This window comes from Salvelinus sp. IW2-2015, linkage group LG2 (assembly GCF_002910315.2).
Source record: "Salvelinus sp. IW2-2015 linkage group LG2, ASM291031v2, whole genome shotgun sequence".
In the NCBI taxonomy this organism is placed as follows: Eukaryota; Metazoa; Chordata; class Actinopteri; order Salmoniformes; family Salmonidae; genus Salvelinus; species Salvelinus sp. IW2-2015.
In genome coordinates, this window is record NC_036839.1 from 17,857,738 (window position 1) to 17,877,722 (window position 19,985).

Sequence of the window (19,985 nt, forward strand, 5' to 3'; positions counted from 1 at the left end):
GGATTAATGGTTTTTGATTAATGAAAATTGCTGCATGATCTCTTTCTCTAGGCCGTTGTAACATCTGCGGTGGCCTTGTCAAAATGGGAATGAAGGTGCTTGTTCACAGGCAGATGAGCTACAAAACCCCCCGAAACCACAAACCAGTGGAAACTCTGGACCGGCCCCCAATGAAGGGAAGCAGGCGCAGGCAGTGTGGGGGTCATTCGGGCCTTATGCGGGAAGCCAAGCTAATGCGGTGAAAGCCAGGAACATTCATATTGCTCAGACACCGCCGAACAAATGCATTTTCCAACGCCTATTCAGACTAAGAAGCTGAAAGTTTAAGAAATAAATTATGACTTCAATTTCCTCCGGTGGTCCCTGCCCCCGCAGTAGTGGGCGGACTTCCGATGGGGGGCTAAACCGGCACTGCGTATAACGCTGAGGCCTAACAAAACCCGGCTGAACCCGAACACATGCGCACAAACTCGAGGCCACACCATGTTCAAACGCCGCGCAGCCAAACTTTCGGCATCGAGGTGGTGGACGAAACCTCCTGGTTCGTGGTGGGGGGGCATTCAACGGCTTCACCCACTTACCTTTCAACTGAGTGCTATGACGAGAAAACAGAGGAGTGGTACGACGCCCACGACATGGGCATCTTCCGCAGTGCCCTCAGCTGCTGCGTGGTGCACGGGCTGCCCAACGTGGCCCAGTACGCAGCCCCCCGGGACTCCCTCCAGTCCCCCCGGGAAGAGCTCAAGCTCTCCTCTTCCAACAGCATCATGTCTGTGTGACGCCCCCTCGCCCCTATCCCCCACCATTACCCCTTCCTGCCCACCGTATCCCACCTACCACTGGCATTTACCATACACAAATAAATCCACTACTGTATGTCCCAGAAGAAATCCCATATGCATATATAAATTTATATATTTCTTATTGCATCTGCAAGGGTGATTGTACTATTATTTTCTGACTGTGTTAGTAGAAGGGAAGATTGACTGTACTGAATGTGTTACTGTAATTGGCTCATGCCCAATGACTCTGTGCATAGTACAGTTTGATGTCCACGTGTATGTATGTAGCTTAGTTCCATAGAAAATGATAGAGGCCTCTAGTGGCCAAAAGACTGTTTTAGCATTGGCAGCAACATTGAGGGCTTCCAACATTTTGATGTTGTCAACTGGGTGGGACTTCCAACTTTATTGGCTGATCCCTCATGGTCATCAGGAGGGATCAGCCAATTGTGAAGAAGAAAATGGATTACTTCAAAATGGAGATTGCCTCAATGACACTGCCAATGCTCTCACAGATGCCATAATGGGAACTATATAGGGATGCTTTCTCTATCATTCTCTATGCTTTGTAAATAGAGTTGTTTATAGAGCTAGTCTTGAAAACTGACCAATAATATTGGTCAAAATGACATTCAGAATTTAGATAACCCCTCACACAAGATAGATGGGAAACCAAGGTTATATAAAAAAAAAAGACATTTTAATTGCAAATGATGACATCAGCAATAAAAAAAAAATTCATCCAATATATTGACAATGCCAGACTGCCACATGCAAAGCAAAATATATATTGCCGACATATGTCAATAATATTATTTCAAATGCTATGCAAGAGAAACAAAACTGAGGAAATACACTTGCATTGCATTCTCAAAATCATAGTGCTTTATGTTATAAATTAGCTTCAGAAATAGTGCTTATAACAATCAATGAACTCTTGAACTCAATGGCAACACATTCACCTTGATATGGTCATTCCGCTCAGTAACATAAGGATACCCTCTAGTCTATACCAGTGGTTCACAACCTTTTTTGGTTACCGTACCACCAACTGAATTTTGCTCTGCCCGGAATACCCCTCCCTCATGTACATTTTACCACTAACCCTATGGACTCAGTCTTTTCAAGTACCCACTGTGGATAGGCCAAGTACCCCCCAGGGGTCTTAGTTCCCCTGGTTGGGAACCACTGGTCTATACATCTGACTGTCTTTGGAGGGTGAGGAGAACATGTAACAATGTGGCCGGATCTCTCAGATGAACCCCTGAATAAGCCTGAGGTACAGCAACAGGGCTCCCTCACACTTCACATTCATTTTCGATTACTAAGCAAATCACTGCAGTGTACATATTTTCTCACATGGGAACAGAATAGATTATCGGCTGGAGTTGGATTAAATTATAGATTAAAAGAAAAAATAAGAAAAATTGGCCAAATATGACAGGTAAACCCACTCGGACATAAATATTACTAACTGATTAGCGGTAGACAAGTGCACTACTAGGCATGCTTTTCACCAGCTTTGCCAAGCATTCTTACCCTACTCAAGACACACACGTTATCAAGTCCTCCACTGGAACTACACCCTCCAGCCATTAAACTCAATAAAACCAATGCAGACAAAATAAGAAGAGAAACATTCACAAACTCCCACCTAAGTCCTTCTACACAATGTTTCCTACCAACAGGAATGTGACGAGCAGAAGACTGAAAAATAATTCAATGGTTGATGGAATTTCAAAATGATCAATGGAATGTTACCATGTTAAGACTGTTTCCTTAAGGGGCCTCCCGAGTGGTGCTGTGGTCTAAGGCACTGCATCGCAGTGCTAGCCGTGCCACTAGAGATTCTGGGTTCGAGTCCAGGCTCTGTCGCAAGTTGTCCACTCTTGGACCGTAGATCTGATAATAAATATGAATGAGACTATTCTCCTTTCATTCATGTTGAGCTACTGTATCAAAGCCATAATAACAAGAAGCAGAGCCATTCAGATGAAGCTAAAATAAAGCACAGCAAAGCCATCAGGCATTGGTAAGGGTTTGGTCCGACTGACTGGTAGGGCCAGCATGACACCAGGATCGTAATACTTTTTCCATGGAAAAAATGAAAACACTGCTGCATGTAAAATAGTGTGTGCTATAGCCTGGAAAAATAAACGTGACTCCGGATGAAAGCATGAAATGTTTGTTTTCCTGAAGAAGTGAAATCTGCTCCGTGTTACGTTCACTTGCCACGACACTTAACGAGTATCGCGATACTGGTATTGTCCCGACCCTACAGCTGGACAAAGTGTGTGTATGTAAGTGTGTGTGTCTGTGATATTTGCATGGAGAGACTGTCACGTGTCCTGATGGAATGTCATGGAGAGCGACTGACTTCACGAAGCACATTGGATTGGAGGAATGTAGATTCTGCCGTACTTAAGTGTCACATTGCCTACATCATATAAGCATAAAAAGGGGGACACAAAATATTTATATATAATAAAAGTATACATATACAACTATATACTATATGCATGTATAAAAAGACAAACATCACCTGTGCCTGACGTACATACGTAGTGTAGTCCGATGTTGGTCACTGTACAACACTCTATTCACATTTGTAACATTCAGCCTGTCCTCCCCACATAGACAAACACCTGGTCAGAGTCACATCACTCCCACACCTCCCAGCCTTGAACACCACAGTCACTACTAACACCAATATCTCAACCTGATGATCTGGCACAGAGTTCTCTTGACAAAGAACCAGCATGAGAGCAACACAGGAGCCACTGCTCCAGCAGGTTATGGGTGGGGGTTGATGACGATGGCTGCCAGGGGATGTTTGGGGCTTGGAGCTGGACTGGAGCTGGAGCTGCTCCCCCTCTGGGGCGGATGTGATGGACAGACAGGGGTTGCGATAGCTCAGCACTCGATCTGAGACTGTAGCTGCCTGCGCAGGGTGAGGGTGCGCCGGTGTAGCTGCTGCATCTGCTGCATGCGGTCCCGCTGGCGGGCCAGGTTCTGGGGCATGGGGTAGCGCTGGCAGCCGTACAGGAAGCGGTAGGGGATMCGRACGTGGCAGGCGGTGGCGCGGCAGCGRGGCTGGGGCATGGGCGGCAGCAYCATCCAGCGCTTCCTTTCGGCAGAGTAGCGGTAGGCCTCTTTGCGGTACTGCTTGTCCACGTCGTCGCTGTTCTTCCAGCCGCCGATCACAAAGACGTCCTCGTCGAAGTGGCAGATGGCGGCGCCCTCGARGCTGGTGACCTCGGGCGGCAAGCTCTCCAGGATCTCGTCTGAGATGTGGGCGCTGATCWTCTGCTTGGCGGCCTCGTCCCGCACCGTGTAGCTCTTAGGGCAGCAGGAGGCRGTGTGGTAGAAGTTGGTGGYGGCRACGGCCATCTGGAACACACAGTAGTTGTCTATGAGCGGCAGGGAGTCCACGTCCTGCCACTGGCGGCTCTCTGTGTCGTAACGCGTGGTGACCGTCTTCAGCCCGTCCTCGTTGTCCGTGTCCACCGGCGTGCGCGCCGTCACGTATACGTAGCGGTCCTCCACGCTCACCGCCTTCACGTCCCGCAGGATCTTGGGCGCCGACTCCAGGTTGTGCCACTTGTCCGGCTCAGGCTCGTACACGCTCACGTCCTTGAAGCCGGGGCTGAAGTTGCCGTGGCCACCGATGCTATACAGGATGTCTTTGATACAGGTGAGACCAAAGGAGTGTTTACGTGTGGTCAGGTTGCTCACCTGTTCCCAGGTGTTGCGGTTGGGGTTATAGCGCTCCACGGTCTTGGCGAAGCCCGGTTCCATGGATCCCGCTACGTAGATGTGGGACTCTGTGGTGGCGATGGCGTGGCCATCCAGGTGGTTGTGGATGTGGGGCAGGTTAACCCAGCGGTCCTCGTAGATGAAGTAACCCACACATTCACTCAGGTAGTCACCCCCCTCCGACACCCCGCCCACCACCATGATCACGTCCATGTTCTGGCCGAAGCGCGGCTGGAAGGAGGCCATGTAGGACGACCAGAACTCCAGGTCAGCTGACTTGAGGTTCTCACAGCGGATGGCGTGGCCCTCCACGGCATCGGACACCAGGCGGAGACAGGCCTSGRTGGCCGCCACCAGTGCCTCGTTCTTCACCACGCGCGTCAGARAGGTGGGCTTAATCTGGGGTAGCCGGAGGAGACGGAACAACTCCTCAAAGTACCTCCCCCGCTGTTCTGTGTTCCTCTGGACCCACTTCACCACAGCCTCAAACAGCACCTCRTCCMCGTCCACGGTGATCTCTGCGTCAGACAGCCAGTCCCTCACCAGGTGGAAGGGCAGGGTGTAGAACTCCTCATCCTGGATGACCTTGTGGAAATTGCGTCGGATCATGTCTGCGGCCCGCAGAGCCAGCTGGTCCAGGGTGTACATGTGGGCCAGGCTGTGCACCGCCACACAGTTGGCCAGGCTCAGCTTCTTCTTCAAGAACTCCCCACAGAACTCCTTCAGATGCAGCAGCAGGAACCTGCAGGCAACACACATAATCAATAACAGAACATGAGAAACAAACGTTGGCAAGGCCATTTATGACACCCATGAACTCACCACACTCAAATGCAGGTTTGACAGGTTACAGGATGGTCGGTGCTATCAGGGATCCATGGGACGTCCCGACCCTAAACCCTAACCTTGCCTAACCCTTACCAATATGCTTCAGTGACACCTCCAGTAAGCCGAAAGAACATTGTTATGTCACTGAACTACATACAAATAATCAACTACTAGCAAGTGGCGATTAAATGGATTATGTACATTAAAAGAAACACTAATTAAATTGTAAACAAACCTGTCAGCAAGCTCTAACACTTCATGTACATTGCAGGTGCTCACACGTATTTCTCCCGTGTACATGTACTGAATGACACTCTCCACCGTCTCCGGGTCTGGTCCCAATTCAGCGCTCCATTCCTTCATCTCAACCCGACCCGACAGCGACTCGGAGAACTGCCCTCCCAGTAACGGCGTGAAATAGTCCGTAGCCGCGGCCAGTACAGAACGGTGAGCGGAAAACTCACAGCTCTGAACATTCCCGGTTGCCGCCCCACTGCTGAAGGCCAGCGTCACGTCGCAGAACAATCCCTGCTTCCTCTGTTCGTTCTGCCGCCGAGACAGCTCTGTGCAGTGGGAGGAGGAGGTGAAATCCTCGGCCTCTTCCGTGTCCCCGTCCCCGACAAGGACGCTGGGCGTGCTGCTACCGCTACTACCCCGGCTAGAGTCGTCTTGGTTCGGGGGTGCAGCTGCCATTCTGGCGGTGGTTGTGAGAATTCGGAATTGCAGTAAACTCGTGTGGGAAAGAACACACACGCAGACACACATACATAAACTCAAAACACAGACGGAATTACTGACATGCGCAGTGGATGCAAGGCGTTACAGCTCGGCGTGTGCCGTAAAGCCCCTCCCACTCACTTGTGGCTGACAGGAGAAGCTTTTGTGCTTCTTCAACCTCAGCTTTCTCTGCCAAAGTAGGGTATCATCAATTCACCTTCTCTGTGTGGGTGTCTGAATGATCTGAATGGAAGCTACACATGGATGTTTCCATTAATTTAATGTGATGGATGTTCTTTCATATAAAAGGGCAAGGCCAATACATAGTCCCACTGTTACACAAGTGAGTAGAATCACTTTGCCATGAATGTACAGAAATTACACCCCCAGAGCACATAAAACAGGACTGAGGTCTGAAGAATAAGCTCTATAGTCATCTAGTAGACCCTCATATGCACTGGCTGTTTGAGAAAACGAAGATGGCTCCTAATAGGCCACTACGTACTCTGTTATTGGATATATCATAAATGTATCGTTTTAAAACCAATGGTTTAATAAACGGATGGAGTACGACACAGTGAAACCATTAAAATTATGATTATATACCACATGTATTTTATGGAAGAACCAGACAGAGCTGTGTTTCAATGGGTCATCTTTAATATACTCAGTCACACCGTTCTGAAAATATATTACGACACATCTTTACAGAGGCACGTTCAGTTCACTAATCACATTAGGTCAAACAAATTGTGTTGACATGACAACACAAATAGTACGGACAGATACAGGTTACAAGAAATAGCCGGTCACAATGGAGCTGGTCTAGCTAATAACGTTCAGATAAATAATGCTGCATTCTATGGTACCTTTGGCATCCTGGGCACCGTCCTGTTTGGAACAGAGGATGAGCTTTTCACTGTATTTACAGCCCAATGTGATTGGTCAGCGACATATCTTACGGTTTAAAACACAACCGTTTCATGGGCATTTACAGTACATCAAAAATGCTAATACTTTATTACATTTATTTACTCGGCTGTTAAAACATCTATACATAAATAAAGCTATAATCTATATAACTGTAAAACAGTAGCTAGTATTATTGCACTACGGCTCACCCCTGATAAAAAGCGTATGATTTTAATATGGCACCAACACACTCAAGAAAGAGAACTGCACAGCGACACACAGGAAGTCTTTGATACACAGACACATGCTTGGTTTACGGAGAGAGATGATAGTGGGAGATACAGTCTCATCAACGTACTTCACTGTAGGCATAGGTGTAGTATAGAAGCTGTTGTTGTTGTTGTAGTAGAAGTAGTAGTAGTAGTAATAGCAGTAAATCGGAAGACAATCATCTGTATCCCTACTGGTAATCTTGGGAAGAGAATTGCATTAACTGCACTCACACACTATAGGGTTAAGGGTCAACTAATGAATGAGCCTCTTTTCTCATTCTCTGCAGCTTGCTTGATCTTTCTAGCAGAATCAGACACATCTGAGTGCGCCTTCAAAGTTTTGCAGGCCGTGCTATTATTAACAGGGTCGCAGCATGTTTGATCAGCTAATTGATTAAAAAAACTGAAACTGTATTAATAATAAAAAATAAAAAAAATGGGTTGTCCTTATTACTGTTGCAAAGACACATCTATAATAATATCAGTCCTCATTGTTGCTCTCCCACCACTTGGGGCTGACACGACACAGTAAAGGTGAGGGTGGAGGTTAGGGTGCGGTGGTGGGGTAACTGGGGGGGGGGTCCATGGCCTGGTTTCCGTGATTACATGGACATGTGTTCGGGGAGAACGTAGGAGATGTCGTCCCAAGGGTGACGGTACAGACCCTGTTTCAGTCTCTTCTGATCCAGGTAGTGTCCTGAGGGAGAAGTAGAAACGTAGGTAAGGTTCCAATTTGAGCAATATCATATTGCGTATCCTCCGCTCCTTACACCATAGCCGGTTTCCTATGACCATTTCTAGGGGTCAAACTCATCAGGGTCATGACCCCTGACCCCCAACTCACCGATGAAGCCCATGCTCCGCCCCAGGACAAAGATTCCATTCAGCGCTCCGATCTCCACAAACTCATCAGCCTCGTCCCTGAGGGGGAAGACAAACACCAGGGGGCAATGGTGAGTTGATGCAACACTGAACGTATGCTAAGGGCAACAAAGGGACAGCCGGATGACCCAGACACAGTAGTATAGTTACATTGTATAGAATGTAATTGACTGGAGTTAAATAGCATAGGATTTACCGTGTAAATCCACCACAGTTCCTGAGCAGGTCTACAAAGGCTACTCCGATGAAACCGTCCACATTCAGGATCAGGTTGGGTTTCTGAAACCGCAGCAGAGAGGAGAAGACATGGTTTAGAACAGATGATCTCAGTGGGGTGARCSAGGGTGCAGGAGAGGACGACAGGGTTAGTACCTTGGCGGTGGTGATCTTCTCTACATCCATGGCGTAGTCCAACAGCTGGGTGGAGGGGAAGTTCTTCTTCACAAAGTCCTTCAGGATCTTCACCCGCATGTCTGGGTTGTTGATCTGAAGCGCGCACACACACACACACACACACACACACACACACACAGTAAAAAATATGAAAGACACATGGCATCCAAACAGAGACACAGGGACGGTGCTCACCGACTTGACTCTGTGTCCGATACCCATGATCAGGTTGCCCTCCTTCTTCATCTTATTGACAAACTCCATGGGCAACATGCCGCTGTCAAACGCCTTGCTGAACTGCTTGGCTGCAGCGTCCAGGGCCCCTCCGAACCGGTCCCCCTGGAAATCACACACACAAAAAGAAACACTCAAAGAGACACACTTCGACTACCAAAGCTCAATTAATTAATTATTTAAAACAGAGACATTGTCTCCGGAAGAGGCTACTCTGCTGGTTTGAGTGGACCTAAGAATGTCGAGGTTGACTTGACTATGGTCTTACGATGGTGAGCAGGCCAGAGGTGAGGCTAGAGATGAGGTCTTTGCCAGCACGGGCACAGACGATGGTGTTGTGGGCACCGGAGACGGCAGGACCATGGTCAGCAGTCACCATCAGACACATCTCAATGAACTTGGAAGCATAACTGGGTAGCCTTGGGACAAGGAGGAGGGAGGACACAGAGACATAGAATTGGAATCAAATTCAATTATGATAGTGTATGTTTAATGTGAACAATGGCAGTATTTGTATTATTGACTGTTTCCCGGTTTCATGTTTTGGGGGACAGAAGCGTACCTCCTCTGGAACCAGAGCAGTCCCAGGGTTCCTCCCAGGCCCATCTCTGACTTGAACACTTCAGTGATGGGCATTCCAGCGTAGATGAGCTCCTGGCCCCTCTCATCACAGATACTGGTCATAAAGGAGGCTGGCTTACGGATCAGACCCAGCTCCTACAGCACAGAGGGATAGAGAGAGGGGGAGAGGGAGGGAGAGAGAGTCACCACACCCTCCCATTGCTCTCCATCTGTTTCAGTTTAACACATTCTGATGCAGTTCCTGAAGTTTGCCTTATATGGAAGTCAATAGCATTGTCCAGAGCCAATAACAGATCCTGATTCAGCGCTAACTCATAGCTACTGTTTACAGGCCTCCTAGGCCATATAGAGTGTTCCTCACTGAGTTCCTATCAGACCTTGTAGTCATGGCAGATAAAATTCAAATTTTTGGTGACTTTAATATTCACATGGCAAAGTCCACAGAACCACTCTAAAAAGGCTTTCGGAGCCATCATCGACTCAGTGGGTTTTGTCCAACATGTCTCCGGACCTACTCACTGCCACAGTCATACTCTGGACCTAGTTTTGTCCCATGGAATAAATATTGTGGAGCTTAATGTTTTTCCTCATAATCCTGGACTATCAGACCACCATTTTATTACGTTTGCAATCGCAACAAACAATCTGCTCAGACCCCAACCAAGGATCATCAAAAGTCATGCTATAAATTCTTGGACAACCCAAAGATTCCTAGATGCCCTTCCAGACTCCCTCCTCCTACCCAAGGACGTCAGAGTACAAAAATCGGTTAACCACCTAACTGAGGAACTAAATTTAACCTTGCGTAATACCCTAGATGCAGTCGCACCCCTAAAAACAAAAAACATTTGTCATAAGAAACTAGCTCCCTGGTATACAGAAAATACCCGAGCTCTGAAGCAACCTTCCAGATAATTGGAACGGAAATGGCTCTACACCAAACTGGAAGTCTTCTGACAAGCTTGGAAAGACAGTACCGTGCAGTATCGAAGAGCCCTCACTGCTGCTCGATCATCCTAATTTTCCAACTTAATTGAGAAGAATAAGAACAATCCCAAATTCATTTTTGATACTATCACAAAAATAACTAAAAAGCAGCATTCTACAAGAGAGGATGGCTTTCACTTCAGCAGTGATAAATTCATGAACTTCTTTGACGAAAAGTTCATGATCATTAGAAAGCAAATTACGGACTTTTTAAGTCTGCCTATTTCTCCAAAAGCTCAGTTGTCCTGAGTCTGCACAACACTGCCAGGACCTAGGATCAAAGGAAGACACTCAAGTTTTTTAATACTATATCTCTTGACACATTGATGAAAATAGTCTCTGCCTCTAAACCTTCAAGCTGCAGTATGGACCCTATGCTTGGCCCTCCTATGTTGAACATAATAAACGTCTCCCTATCCACTGAATGTGTGCCAAACTCACTAAAAGTGGCAGTAATAAAGCCTCTCTTGAAAAAACCTTGACCCAGAAAATATAAAAATAATAATAATAATAATATTTTATTTTATTTTTTAAAGTAAAAAAAAAAAAATAAGTAAAAAAATAAAAATAATAAAATCGGCCTATATCGCATCTCCCCTTCCTCTCAATTTTTTTTTGAAAAAGCTGTTGCGCAGCAACCTACTGCCTTCCTAAAGACAAACAGACTGGTTCTAGACCCCATCATAGCATTGAGACTGCACTCGTGAAGGTGGTAAATTACATTTTAATAGCGTCAGACCAAAGCTCTGCATCTGTCCTCGTGCTCTTACACCTTAGTGCTGCTTTTGATACCATCGATCACCACATTCTTTTGGAGAGATTGGAAACTCAATTTGGTCTACACGGACAAGTTCTGGCCTGGTTTAAATCTTATCTGTCGGAAAGATATCAGTTTGTCTCTGTGAATGGTTTGTCTTCTGAAAAATCAACTGTACATGTCGGTGTTCCTCAAGGTTCCGTTTTAGGACCACTGATAGTTTCACTATATATTTTACCTCTTGGTGATGTCATTCGGAAACAATGTTAACTGTCACTGCTATGCGGACGATACACAGCTGTACATTTCGATGAAACATGGCGAAGCCCCAAAATTGCCTCCCTGGAAGCCTTTGTTCCAGACATACAGTTGAAGTCGGAAGTTTACATACACTTCGGTTGGACTCCACAAATTTCTTGTTAACAATCTATAGTTTTAGCAAGTCGGTTAGGACATCTACTTTGTGCATGACACAAGTAATTTTTCCAACAATTGTTTACAGACAGATTATTTCATTTATAATTCCCTGTATCACAATTCCAGTGGGTCAGAAGTTTACATACACTAAGTTGACTGTGCCATTAAACAGCTTGGAGAATTCCAGAAAATTATGTCATGGCTTTAGAAGCTTCTGATAGGCTAATTGACATAATTTGAGTCAATTGGAGGTGTACCTGTGGATATGTTTCAAGGCCTACCTTCAAACTCAGTGCTTCTTTGCTTGACATCATGGGAAAATCAAAAGAAATCAGCCAAGACCTCCACAAGTCTGGTTCATCCTTGGGAGGAATTTCCAAAAGCCTGAAGGTATCACGATCATCTGTACAAACAATAGTACGCAAGTATAAACACCATGGGACCACGCAGCCGTCATACCGCTCAGGATGGAGACGCGTTCAGTCTCCTAGAGATGAACGTACTTTGTGGCAAAAAGTGCAAATCAATCCCAGAACAGCAAAGGACCTTGTGAAGATGCTGGAGGAAACAGGTACAAAAGTATCTATATCCACAGTAAAACGAGTCCTATATTGACATAACCTGAAAGGCCGCTCAGCAAGGAAGAAGCCACTGCTCCAAAACCACCATAAAAAAGCCAGACTACGGTTTGCAACTGCAGATGGGGACAAAGATTGTACTTTTTGGAGAAATGTCCTCTAGTCAGATGAAACAAACATAGAGCTGTTTGGCAATAATTAACATTGTTATGTTTGGAGGAAAAAGGGGGAGGCCTGCAAGCCGAAGAACACAATCCCAACTGTGAAGCACGGAGGTGGCAGCATCATGTTGTGGGGGTGCTTTGCTGCAGGTGGGACTGGTGCACTTCACAAAATAGATGGCATCATGAGGACAGAAAATTATGTGGATATATTGAAGCAACATCAAGACATCAGACAGGAAGTTAAAGCTTGGTCGCAAATGGGTCTTCCAAATGGACAATGACCCCAAGCATAATTCCAAAGTTGTGGCAAAATAGCTTAAGGACAACAAAGTCAAGGTATTGGAGTGGCCATCACAAAGCCCTGATCTCAATCCTATAGAAAACTTGTGGGCAGAACTGAAAAAGCGTGTGCGAGCAAGGAGGCCTACAAACCTGACTCAGTTACACCAGCTCTGTCATGAGGAGTGGGCCAAAATGCACCCAACTTATTGTGGGAAGCTTGTGGAAGGCTACCCAAAACGTTTGACCCAAGTTAAACAATTTAAAGGCAATGCTACCAAATACTAATTGAGTGTATGTAAACTTCTGACCCACTGGGAATGTGATGAAAGAAATAAAAGCTGAAATAAATCATTCGCTCTACTATTATTCTGACATTTCACATTCTTAAAATAAAGTGGTGATCCTAACTGACCTAAGACAGGGAATTTTTACTGGGATTAAATGTCAGGAATTGTGAAAAAATGAGTTTAAATGTATTTGGTTAAATTGTATGTAAACTTCCGACCTCAACTAAGTGGATGGCGGCAAATTTTTTACTTTAAAACTCGGACAAAACAGTGATGCTAGTTCTAGGTCCCAGGTAACAAAGAGATCTTCTGTTGGATCTGACAATTAATCTTGATGGTTGTACAGTCATCTCAAATAAAACTGAAAGACCTCTGCGTTACTCTGGAGCCTGATCTCTCTTTTGACGAACATATCAAGAATATTTCAAGGACAGCTTTTTTCCATCTTCGTAACATTGCAAAAATCATAAACTTTGTCCAAAAATGAAGCTGAAAAATGTATCCATGCTTTTGTCACTTCTAGATTAGACTTCTGCAATGCTCTACTTTCCGGCTACCCGGATAAAGCACTAAAACTTCAGTTAGTGCTAAACACGGCTGCTAGAATCTTGACTAAAACCAAAACATTCGATCATATTAATCCAGTGCTAGCCTCTCTACACTGGCTTCCTGTTAAGGCTAGGGCTGATTTCAAGGTTTTACTGCTAACCTACAAAGCATTACATGGGCTTGCTCCTACCTATCTTTCCGATTTGGTCCTGCCGTACATACCTACACGTACGCTACGGTCACAAGACGCAGGCCTCCTTACTGTCCCTAGAATTTCTAAGCAAACAGCTGGAGGCAGGGCTTTCTCCTATAGAGCTCCATTTTTATGGAATGGTCTGCCTATCCATGTGAGAGAAGCAGACTCGGTCTTGACCGTTAAGTCTTTATTGAAGACTCATCTCTTCAGTAGGTCCTATGATTGAGTGTAGTCTGGCCCAGGAGTGTGAAGGTGAACGGAAAGGCACTGGAGCGACGAACCACCCTTGCTGTCTCTGCCTGGCCGGTTCCCCTCTCTCCACCGGGATTCTCTGCCTCTAACCCTATTACGGAGGCTGAGTCACTGGCTTACTTGTGCTCTTCCATGCCGTCCCTAGGAGGGGTGCGTCACTTGAGTGGGTTGAGTCACTGACGTGATCTTCCTGTCCTGGTTGGCGCCCCCCTCGGGTTTGTGCCGTGGGGGAGATCTTTGTGGGCTATACTCGGCCTTGTCTCAGGGTAGTAGGTTAGTGGTTGAAGATATCCCTCTAGTGGTATGGGGCTGTGCTTTGGCATATGGGTGGGGTTATATCATGCCTGTTTGGCCCTGTCCCGGGATATCGTCGGACAGGGCCACAGTGTCTCCCGACCCCTCCTGTCTCAGCCTCCAGTATTTATGCCGCAATAGTTTGTGTGTCAGGGGGCTAGTGTCAGTCTGTTATATCTGGAGTATTTTGCCTGTGTGAAGTGAATTAATTGAGCTCTCTCTCTAACTCTGAATGATCGGCTATGAAAAGCCAACTGACATTTACTCCTGAGGTGCTGACCTGTTGCACTCTCTACAACCACTGTGATTATTATTATCTGACCCAGATTTGGCAAGACTCCAGCCACCCTAGTCATAGACTGTTCTCTCTGCTACCACACGGCAAGCGGTACCGGAGCGCCAAATCTAGGTCCAAGTGGCTTCTAAACAGCTTCAACCCCCAAGCCATAAGACTCCTGAACATCTAGTCAAATGGCTACCCAGACTATTTGCATTTCCCCCTCCCCACACCACTGCCACTCTATGCATAGTCACTTTAATTAAATCTACCTACATGTACATATTACCTCAACTAACCGGTGCCCCCACACATTGACTCTGTACCGGCACCCCCCTGTATATATTGTTAGCTTTTACTGCTGCTCTTTAATTACTTGTATCTCCTATTCTTGAAACTGCACTGTTGGTTAGGTGCTCGTAAGGAAGCATTTCATTGTAAGGTCTACACCTGTTGTATTTGGCGCATGTGACTAATAAAATGTTATTTGATTTTGCTGGTCATCTATGAAAGTTTGAACATCTTGGCCATGTTCTGTTATAATCTCCACCCGGCACAGCCAGAAGAGGACTGGCCACCCCTCAGAGCCTGGTTCCTCTCTAGGTTTCTTCCTAGGTTCCTGCCTTTCTAGGGAGTTTTTCCTAGCCACCGTACTTCCACATCTGCATTGCTTGCTGTTTGGGGTTTTAGGCTGGGTTTCTGTATAGCACTTTGTGACATCGGGTGATGTAAAAAGGGCTTCATAAATACATTTGATTGATGGATTGATTGAGGAGACATGAGCCAGCGTGGCACTGACTGGTTGTCATTACTCACCCGGGCCCAGGAGTAATCCATTGGTACCGTGGGAGGGGGCACCTCCATAGCTGGAACGATGACTCCTTTGCCAACGAGGTCGTCATACACTGATCTGAACATGAGGATGGGAAACTTCAAATTTCACAACAGTGCTTTTGTACATTGATTAAAACGGTCAATTTTACATTGTGGCTTTGAAGTATGTTTTTCTAAATCATATCAGTGTGTGATTTTCTGCACTGACTTGATGACATCTCCCAGCTCGTCGAAGCTCTTGGGTACGAAGGCTCCGGCCTCCTTCAGAGCCAGGTTCTTGGCCACGGCTGTCTCCGAGGCCTGGTTGGCACACGCTCCAGCATGACCAAACTGGACCTACATGTGACATCATCGGAAACAGTCACCAACCCCATAACCAGACCCTTTCTTCCAGTATGCCTACCCTGTAAGTCTCGGTGATATCAACCCAATGACCTTTAACCCCTCCATCCCAAACGCGTCCCATCACACTCACCTCTGAGGAGAACATGGTGGCACAGGTCCCGATGCACCAGCTCACCACAGGCTTGGTGATCCTGCCTGACTTGATGCCCTGGCAGATCGTATACTCCTCTGTGCCGCCAATCTAGAAGGGAGACCAACAGTGCTTTTAAAAGGAAGTCCACACACACTTGCAGAGGCGAGTATCCAAGCATGGAATTAGTCTGGTCATAAATGTTGACGTTAATTAGCTATGCTTGATGAAAATAAATTAATTGTGTTAAAATGATATGCTTTATTTGTCTATGGTTAGTCTAATCAGTGGAGGGTGCCATTAGCAGCAATGATGTAGATGTGTGTGTGTGTGTGTGTGTGTATGTGTGTGTGTCTTTCAAATCCTCACCTCTCCCAGTATTACGATCATCTCTACCCCTGGGGTGTCCTGGTACCTCAGCACATGGTCTGTGTAGATTGAGCCTGGGTATCTAATGAAAAAAATAAGCATTAATTAATTAATTATACACACACAGACATACATCAGTCATCTTATCCACCCCATTCACACACACACACACACACACACACACACACACACACACACAAACACACGCCAGCCACTCTCTTACCGGTCTCCTCCAATGGCCACTCCCTCGTAGACTCCGTCGGTGGTGCGGGAGATGATGTTGTTGAGCTCGTTGGACATGCCTCCAGAGCGGGACACGTAGGCCACACTGCCTGGACGGTACAGCTTAGAGGCCAGGATGTTATCCAGCATGCCCCCTGTGTTCCCGATCTTAAAACAGCCAGGCTTGATCCCTCCAACCTGGCCAAGCGCGCACACACACAGAGTTAGATATGATACTCTTCTCTACACCTTAAAAAAGCAGGCCTCACACACTGTAAGTGAGGGGTGTAGAGTAAGAGGGGCTTACCGTTGCCGGGCCGATGATAGTGATACCCTTCTCATCCGCCCTCTTAATGATCTTCCTGGTCTGGGCTTCAGGGATGCCCTCGGCTATGATGGCGATGGTGTGGATCTGAAGGGGTGGGGATATGAAGTATTACAGTCGGTCAGARKTYCMGCTCMCTCACCATTAGKTGACACCCTCTGGATGGCATGYAGGCACTACCAACCTGCGGGTACTGCATGGTCTCCATGGTGCTGTCGAAGGCAGAGCGGAGCGACGCYAAGCTGATGAGCACGTCCACCTCCGGGTGRTTCTTCATGGCGTCGCCCATGTTCTTATAGACAGGCAACAGGATCTCCTTATGGCCCCAGTAGAACTTCTGCTTGTGGTCCCCACTGGAACACACAGATAGTCACAGCGTTGAGTATCGAAAGATGAACCAGACAAATAAGATAAGCACGTGTGAACGCACAAGCACACACACACACACACACACACACACACACACAGCATTGACCATCAACATGCTTGTTATTTTCGACACATCTCTATGGTCTGGGGGCACGACAGTTAGAGTGGTATAGAGGAAACAGGAAGTAGAGAAAGAGACACCTACGTGAATGGGTAGACCATGGCAGACACAGAGGGCTCATCCCTGGAGCAGGTGTAGTCAAAGTCCAGCATGCCCTGCACGGCCCGAGTCTGCATGCCCCACACGATGGACTTGGTCTGCTTGCTGAAGAGGGTTGACGCCTTGACTGCAGGGACAGGAACACACAGGGGACAAGGAAGGGAGAGGGAAAGGAGGAAAGGTGGAGGGAGAGAGATGGAGGGGAAGGTTAACTACAAAATGCAAAGTCACTCAGACAATGAACAGAGGTTTGGCATGCACACACACACACACACACACAGAGGGAGAAAAATAGCTTGATCGCCTTATTACCGCACCAGGAGAGAAAGGGGCTTTTAACTCACTACAGAGAGGTACGAGCTTTAAAGAAGTCATATCCTGCTCTGCTAAGAGGCGTGACAGAGCAGGGCACACAACATCAACAGAAGACACATGGCAGGGCAAACAGTTACTAGACAGTGATGGAACCGAACACTGACAGCCAGCCGCTGACTGAGACATCACGACCGACAGGAAACCACAGGGGTTAGTGAGACAGAAGCTGAACCCGCAACCATCCAAAACAACATGTTATCACTGTATATTTCTGGATGTCAGAAACTCCCCTCTAAGGACTACAAATGTGATCAGAAATGTAGCCGTCTATACGGCAATATTGTCTTAGTTGTTCCCATGGATGAACCATTAGAACACCATAGAAGTAAAAGCCACTTCTAGCGCAGGCACATGAGAGAGGAGAGGACAGGAGCACATGACCCAGCTCGAGGGCTTCACAGGGGGGCTAGGAGGAGAGCCATGTCCCAGGCCCACCCTAGTCAGCCTGTCTGACAGGGGAGTGTCCTACCTCCTGTACTGTCTGACGACGCCTGTCGCTCTGTGGCGCCACAACAATAAAAAAACAATTAAAAAAACAGAAACAATATAATCAATGTTATTACATTCTGAATTTACTTAGATAATGCCCTCCGAAAGGGAAGGCTTTTCACAACAGATGCTGGGCTGTGAGACGCCTAATGGCCACCAGGGGGAGCTGGGACACAGAAATTCACATTTTATGAGAGCAGGGGCTCTCAAGGAAGCCTCTTGTTACCAGGGTTGGGGTCAATACCATTTCAATTCTAGTCAATTCGGAAAATAAACAAAATTCCACATTTTCCTAATTAAAAAGCATTGAAGAGAATTGAAATGTTAGTGTACTTCCTGAATTGACTGGAATTTAAATGGAATTGTCCCCAACCCGGCTTGTAAAACTACATTCCATTAAAACGTGGCAAGACTTTTACATAAATACTTGAGAAGCATCATTCTTACGTTTCGTGTGTGTGTGTGTGTGTGGTGTGTGTGTGGTGTGTGTGTGTGTTGTGTGTGTGTGTGTGTGGTCTCGTCGAGGAGCTCACCTGGAGGGGCCCCTGACTTGGCCTTCTTGGCAGCAGAGGCCCAGGGCCAGCCTTGTTCTCAGAGAAGGAGGCTGTCCTGCTGGAGGCTGGGGTCTGGAGAGGACAGAGGAGAGAAAAGAGAGGGAAGACAGGAGAAGAAGTGTAACATTCTGTTGAGGAGCTAATCAGGTCAACACCAGCCCTGATGCACACATGCCTTCCTAGAACAGCCTTGATTTGAATGACTTGCCTAAAAAACAGTCATGTTGTATTTTGTGACAGCGCCACATTACCTTCAAAGAGAGAGAGAGCGAGAGAGTAGCATGGTGCGAGCTTTACAATTAAGCCTTGTGTGATAAACCTGCAGTGATGCCAGCTGCACAGTAGAGCCCTATGTACAGACAACGTCTGTGGCACAGTGGCTCGTGTTGAACTTGCTTTAAAAAACAATCTACATGCTGTGCCCCCGCAGTTTAAATTCATTCAAATTCACTAAACGACATTCAGTTGAGCTCAGAGTGAGATTTGGGCTTCCTGGGGAATGCACCATCGGTACTTTTGCAAACCTGTGCATGTGTCTTTGCTGCTTTCATATTTTTTGCCCTTTTGCCCTGACATCCTCCATCATCAAATGGACGTAGGCCCCCCATAACTCCCTGAAAGCCCTGGTGCAGCACATTATTAATGGAGCCCTGCAGGCTACAGCACAGGCCTAGTGTATTGTCTCCTGGGTGCTATTTTAAACCACAGCAGCATACAAAGCCAGGCAATGTCTATACACAAAAGACGCACCTCAGATGACCGCAACGTGCCAGCATGGGAAACACGTCACCGCCAACCTCAGTGTTTGAAAATCACTCTTTTTAAATGTTTACATTTTTGAGGTCATCGAGAATAACAGTCTTAATTTTTACATTATCAATGTGTGTCTAATAAAATCACCGTGTGTGTGTTTATTTCGTGAAAAGAACTAGAATTTAAAATGATAATTTATTTCCCTGAGCCTCCTTTTGCTATTGAAATGCTCTGTCTGGTCGTGCTGAAACAAATGTTAATATATTTACATTCAGTCCTGATTAGCAGATAGGATCATCCAGAAGCGAGAGCCCACCCCGCTTACCCTTCAAAGTGGGAGGATACATATATGCAAATAACTGGTGACTGGTCATTGGTCAGAATAATCCAATCAGATTATCCCACCTGAACAGGCTGAAATTCCAGCATTTGTTCTCTCCAAAATCTTATATTAAAAAGGCATTATCATAATTTTCACAATTTCAGAGTGTTATTTTGAGCTCATGTGGAAATATCCTAAAAAACAGCAACACCACATTTTTGACGCATTGAAAAGTGATAGAATTGCCCTGTAACTAATTATAGGCCAGTGTAACCTACCG

General features: G+C 46.4%; 3 protein-coding genes across 3 annotated transcripts in view; 1 reads left to right on the forward strand and 2 right to left on the reverse strand.

Moving 5' to 3' along the window:
* The window catches only part of LOC111972838 (kelch-like protein 10), a 2,011-nt gene extending 1,769 nt beyond the window's left edge, over positions 1-242 (forward strand). Inside the window, exon 4 of the mRNA XM_070446230.1 lies at positions 52-242. Within this exon, the coding sequence (XP_070302331.1) occupies positions 52-242 (191 nt within the window). The remainder of the gene's footprint in view (positions 1-51) is intronic.
* Positions 243-1,438: 1,196 nt separating this feature from the next.
* Positions 1,439-6,206, reverse strand: LOC111976163 (kelch-like protein 11). Its single transcript, XM_024004932.3, has 2 exons — positions 5,602-6,206; positions 1,439-5,280 (listed from the first exon to the last, which is right to left on the reverse strand). Exons 1-2 carry the CDS (start codon positions 6,129-6,131, stop codon positions 3,696-3,698), a joined length of 2,115 nt encoding a protein of 704 aa, XP_023860700.1. The 5' UTR covers positions 6,132-6,206; the 3' UTR covers positions 1,439-3,695.
* Positions 6,207-6,721: 515 nt separating this feature from the next.
* Positions 6,722-19,985, reverse strand: part of LOC111972845 (ATP-citrate synthase) — a 30,694-nt gene continuing 17,430 nt past the window's right edge. The window contains exons 7-23 of the mRNA XM_070446233.1: positions 18,610-18,666; positions 18,057-18,086; positions 17,198-17,339; positions 16,808-16,976; positions 16,606-16,710; positions 16,300-16,496; positions 16,077-16,158; positions 15,708-15,818; positions 15,441-15,568; positions 15,215-15,308; positions 9,339-9,493; positions 9,045-9,195; positions 8,738-8,881; positions 8,522-8,635; positions 8,346-8,428; positions 8,112-8,188; positions 6,722-7,964 (exon numbers count right to left, since the gene is read on the reverse strand). Of these exons, the coding sequence (XP_070302334.1) occupies positions 7,870-7,964; positions 8,112-8,188; positions 8,346-8,428; positions 8,522-8,635; positions 8,738-8,881; positions 9,045-9,195; positions 9,339-9,493; positions 15,215-15,308; positions 15,441-15,568; positions 15,708-15,818; positions 16,077-16,158; positions 16,300-16,496; positions 16,606-16,710; positions 16,808-16,976; positions 17,198-17,339; positions 18,057-18,086; positions 18,610-18,666 (1,934 nt within the window). The 3' untranslated portion in view covers positions 6,722-7,869. The remainder of the gene's footprint in view (positions 7,965-8,111; positions 8,189-8,345; positions 8,429-8,521; positions 8,636-8,737; positions 8,882-9,044; positions 9,196-9,338; positions 9,494-15,214; positions 15,309-15,440; positions 15,569-15,707; positions 15,819-16,076; positions 16,159-16,299; positions 16,497-16,605; positions 16,711-16,807; positions 16,977-17,197; positions 17,340-18,056; positions 18,087-18,609; positions 18,667-19,985) is intronic.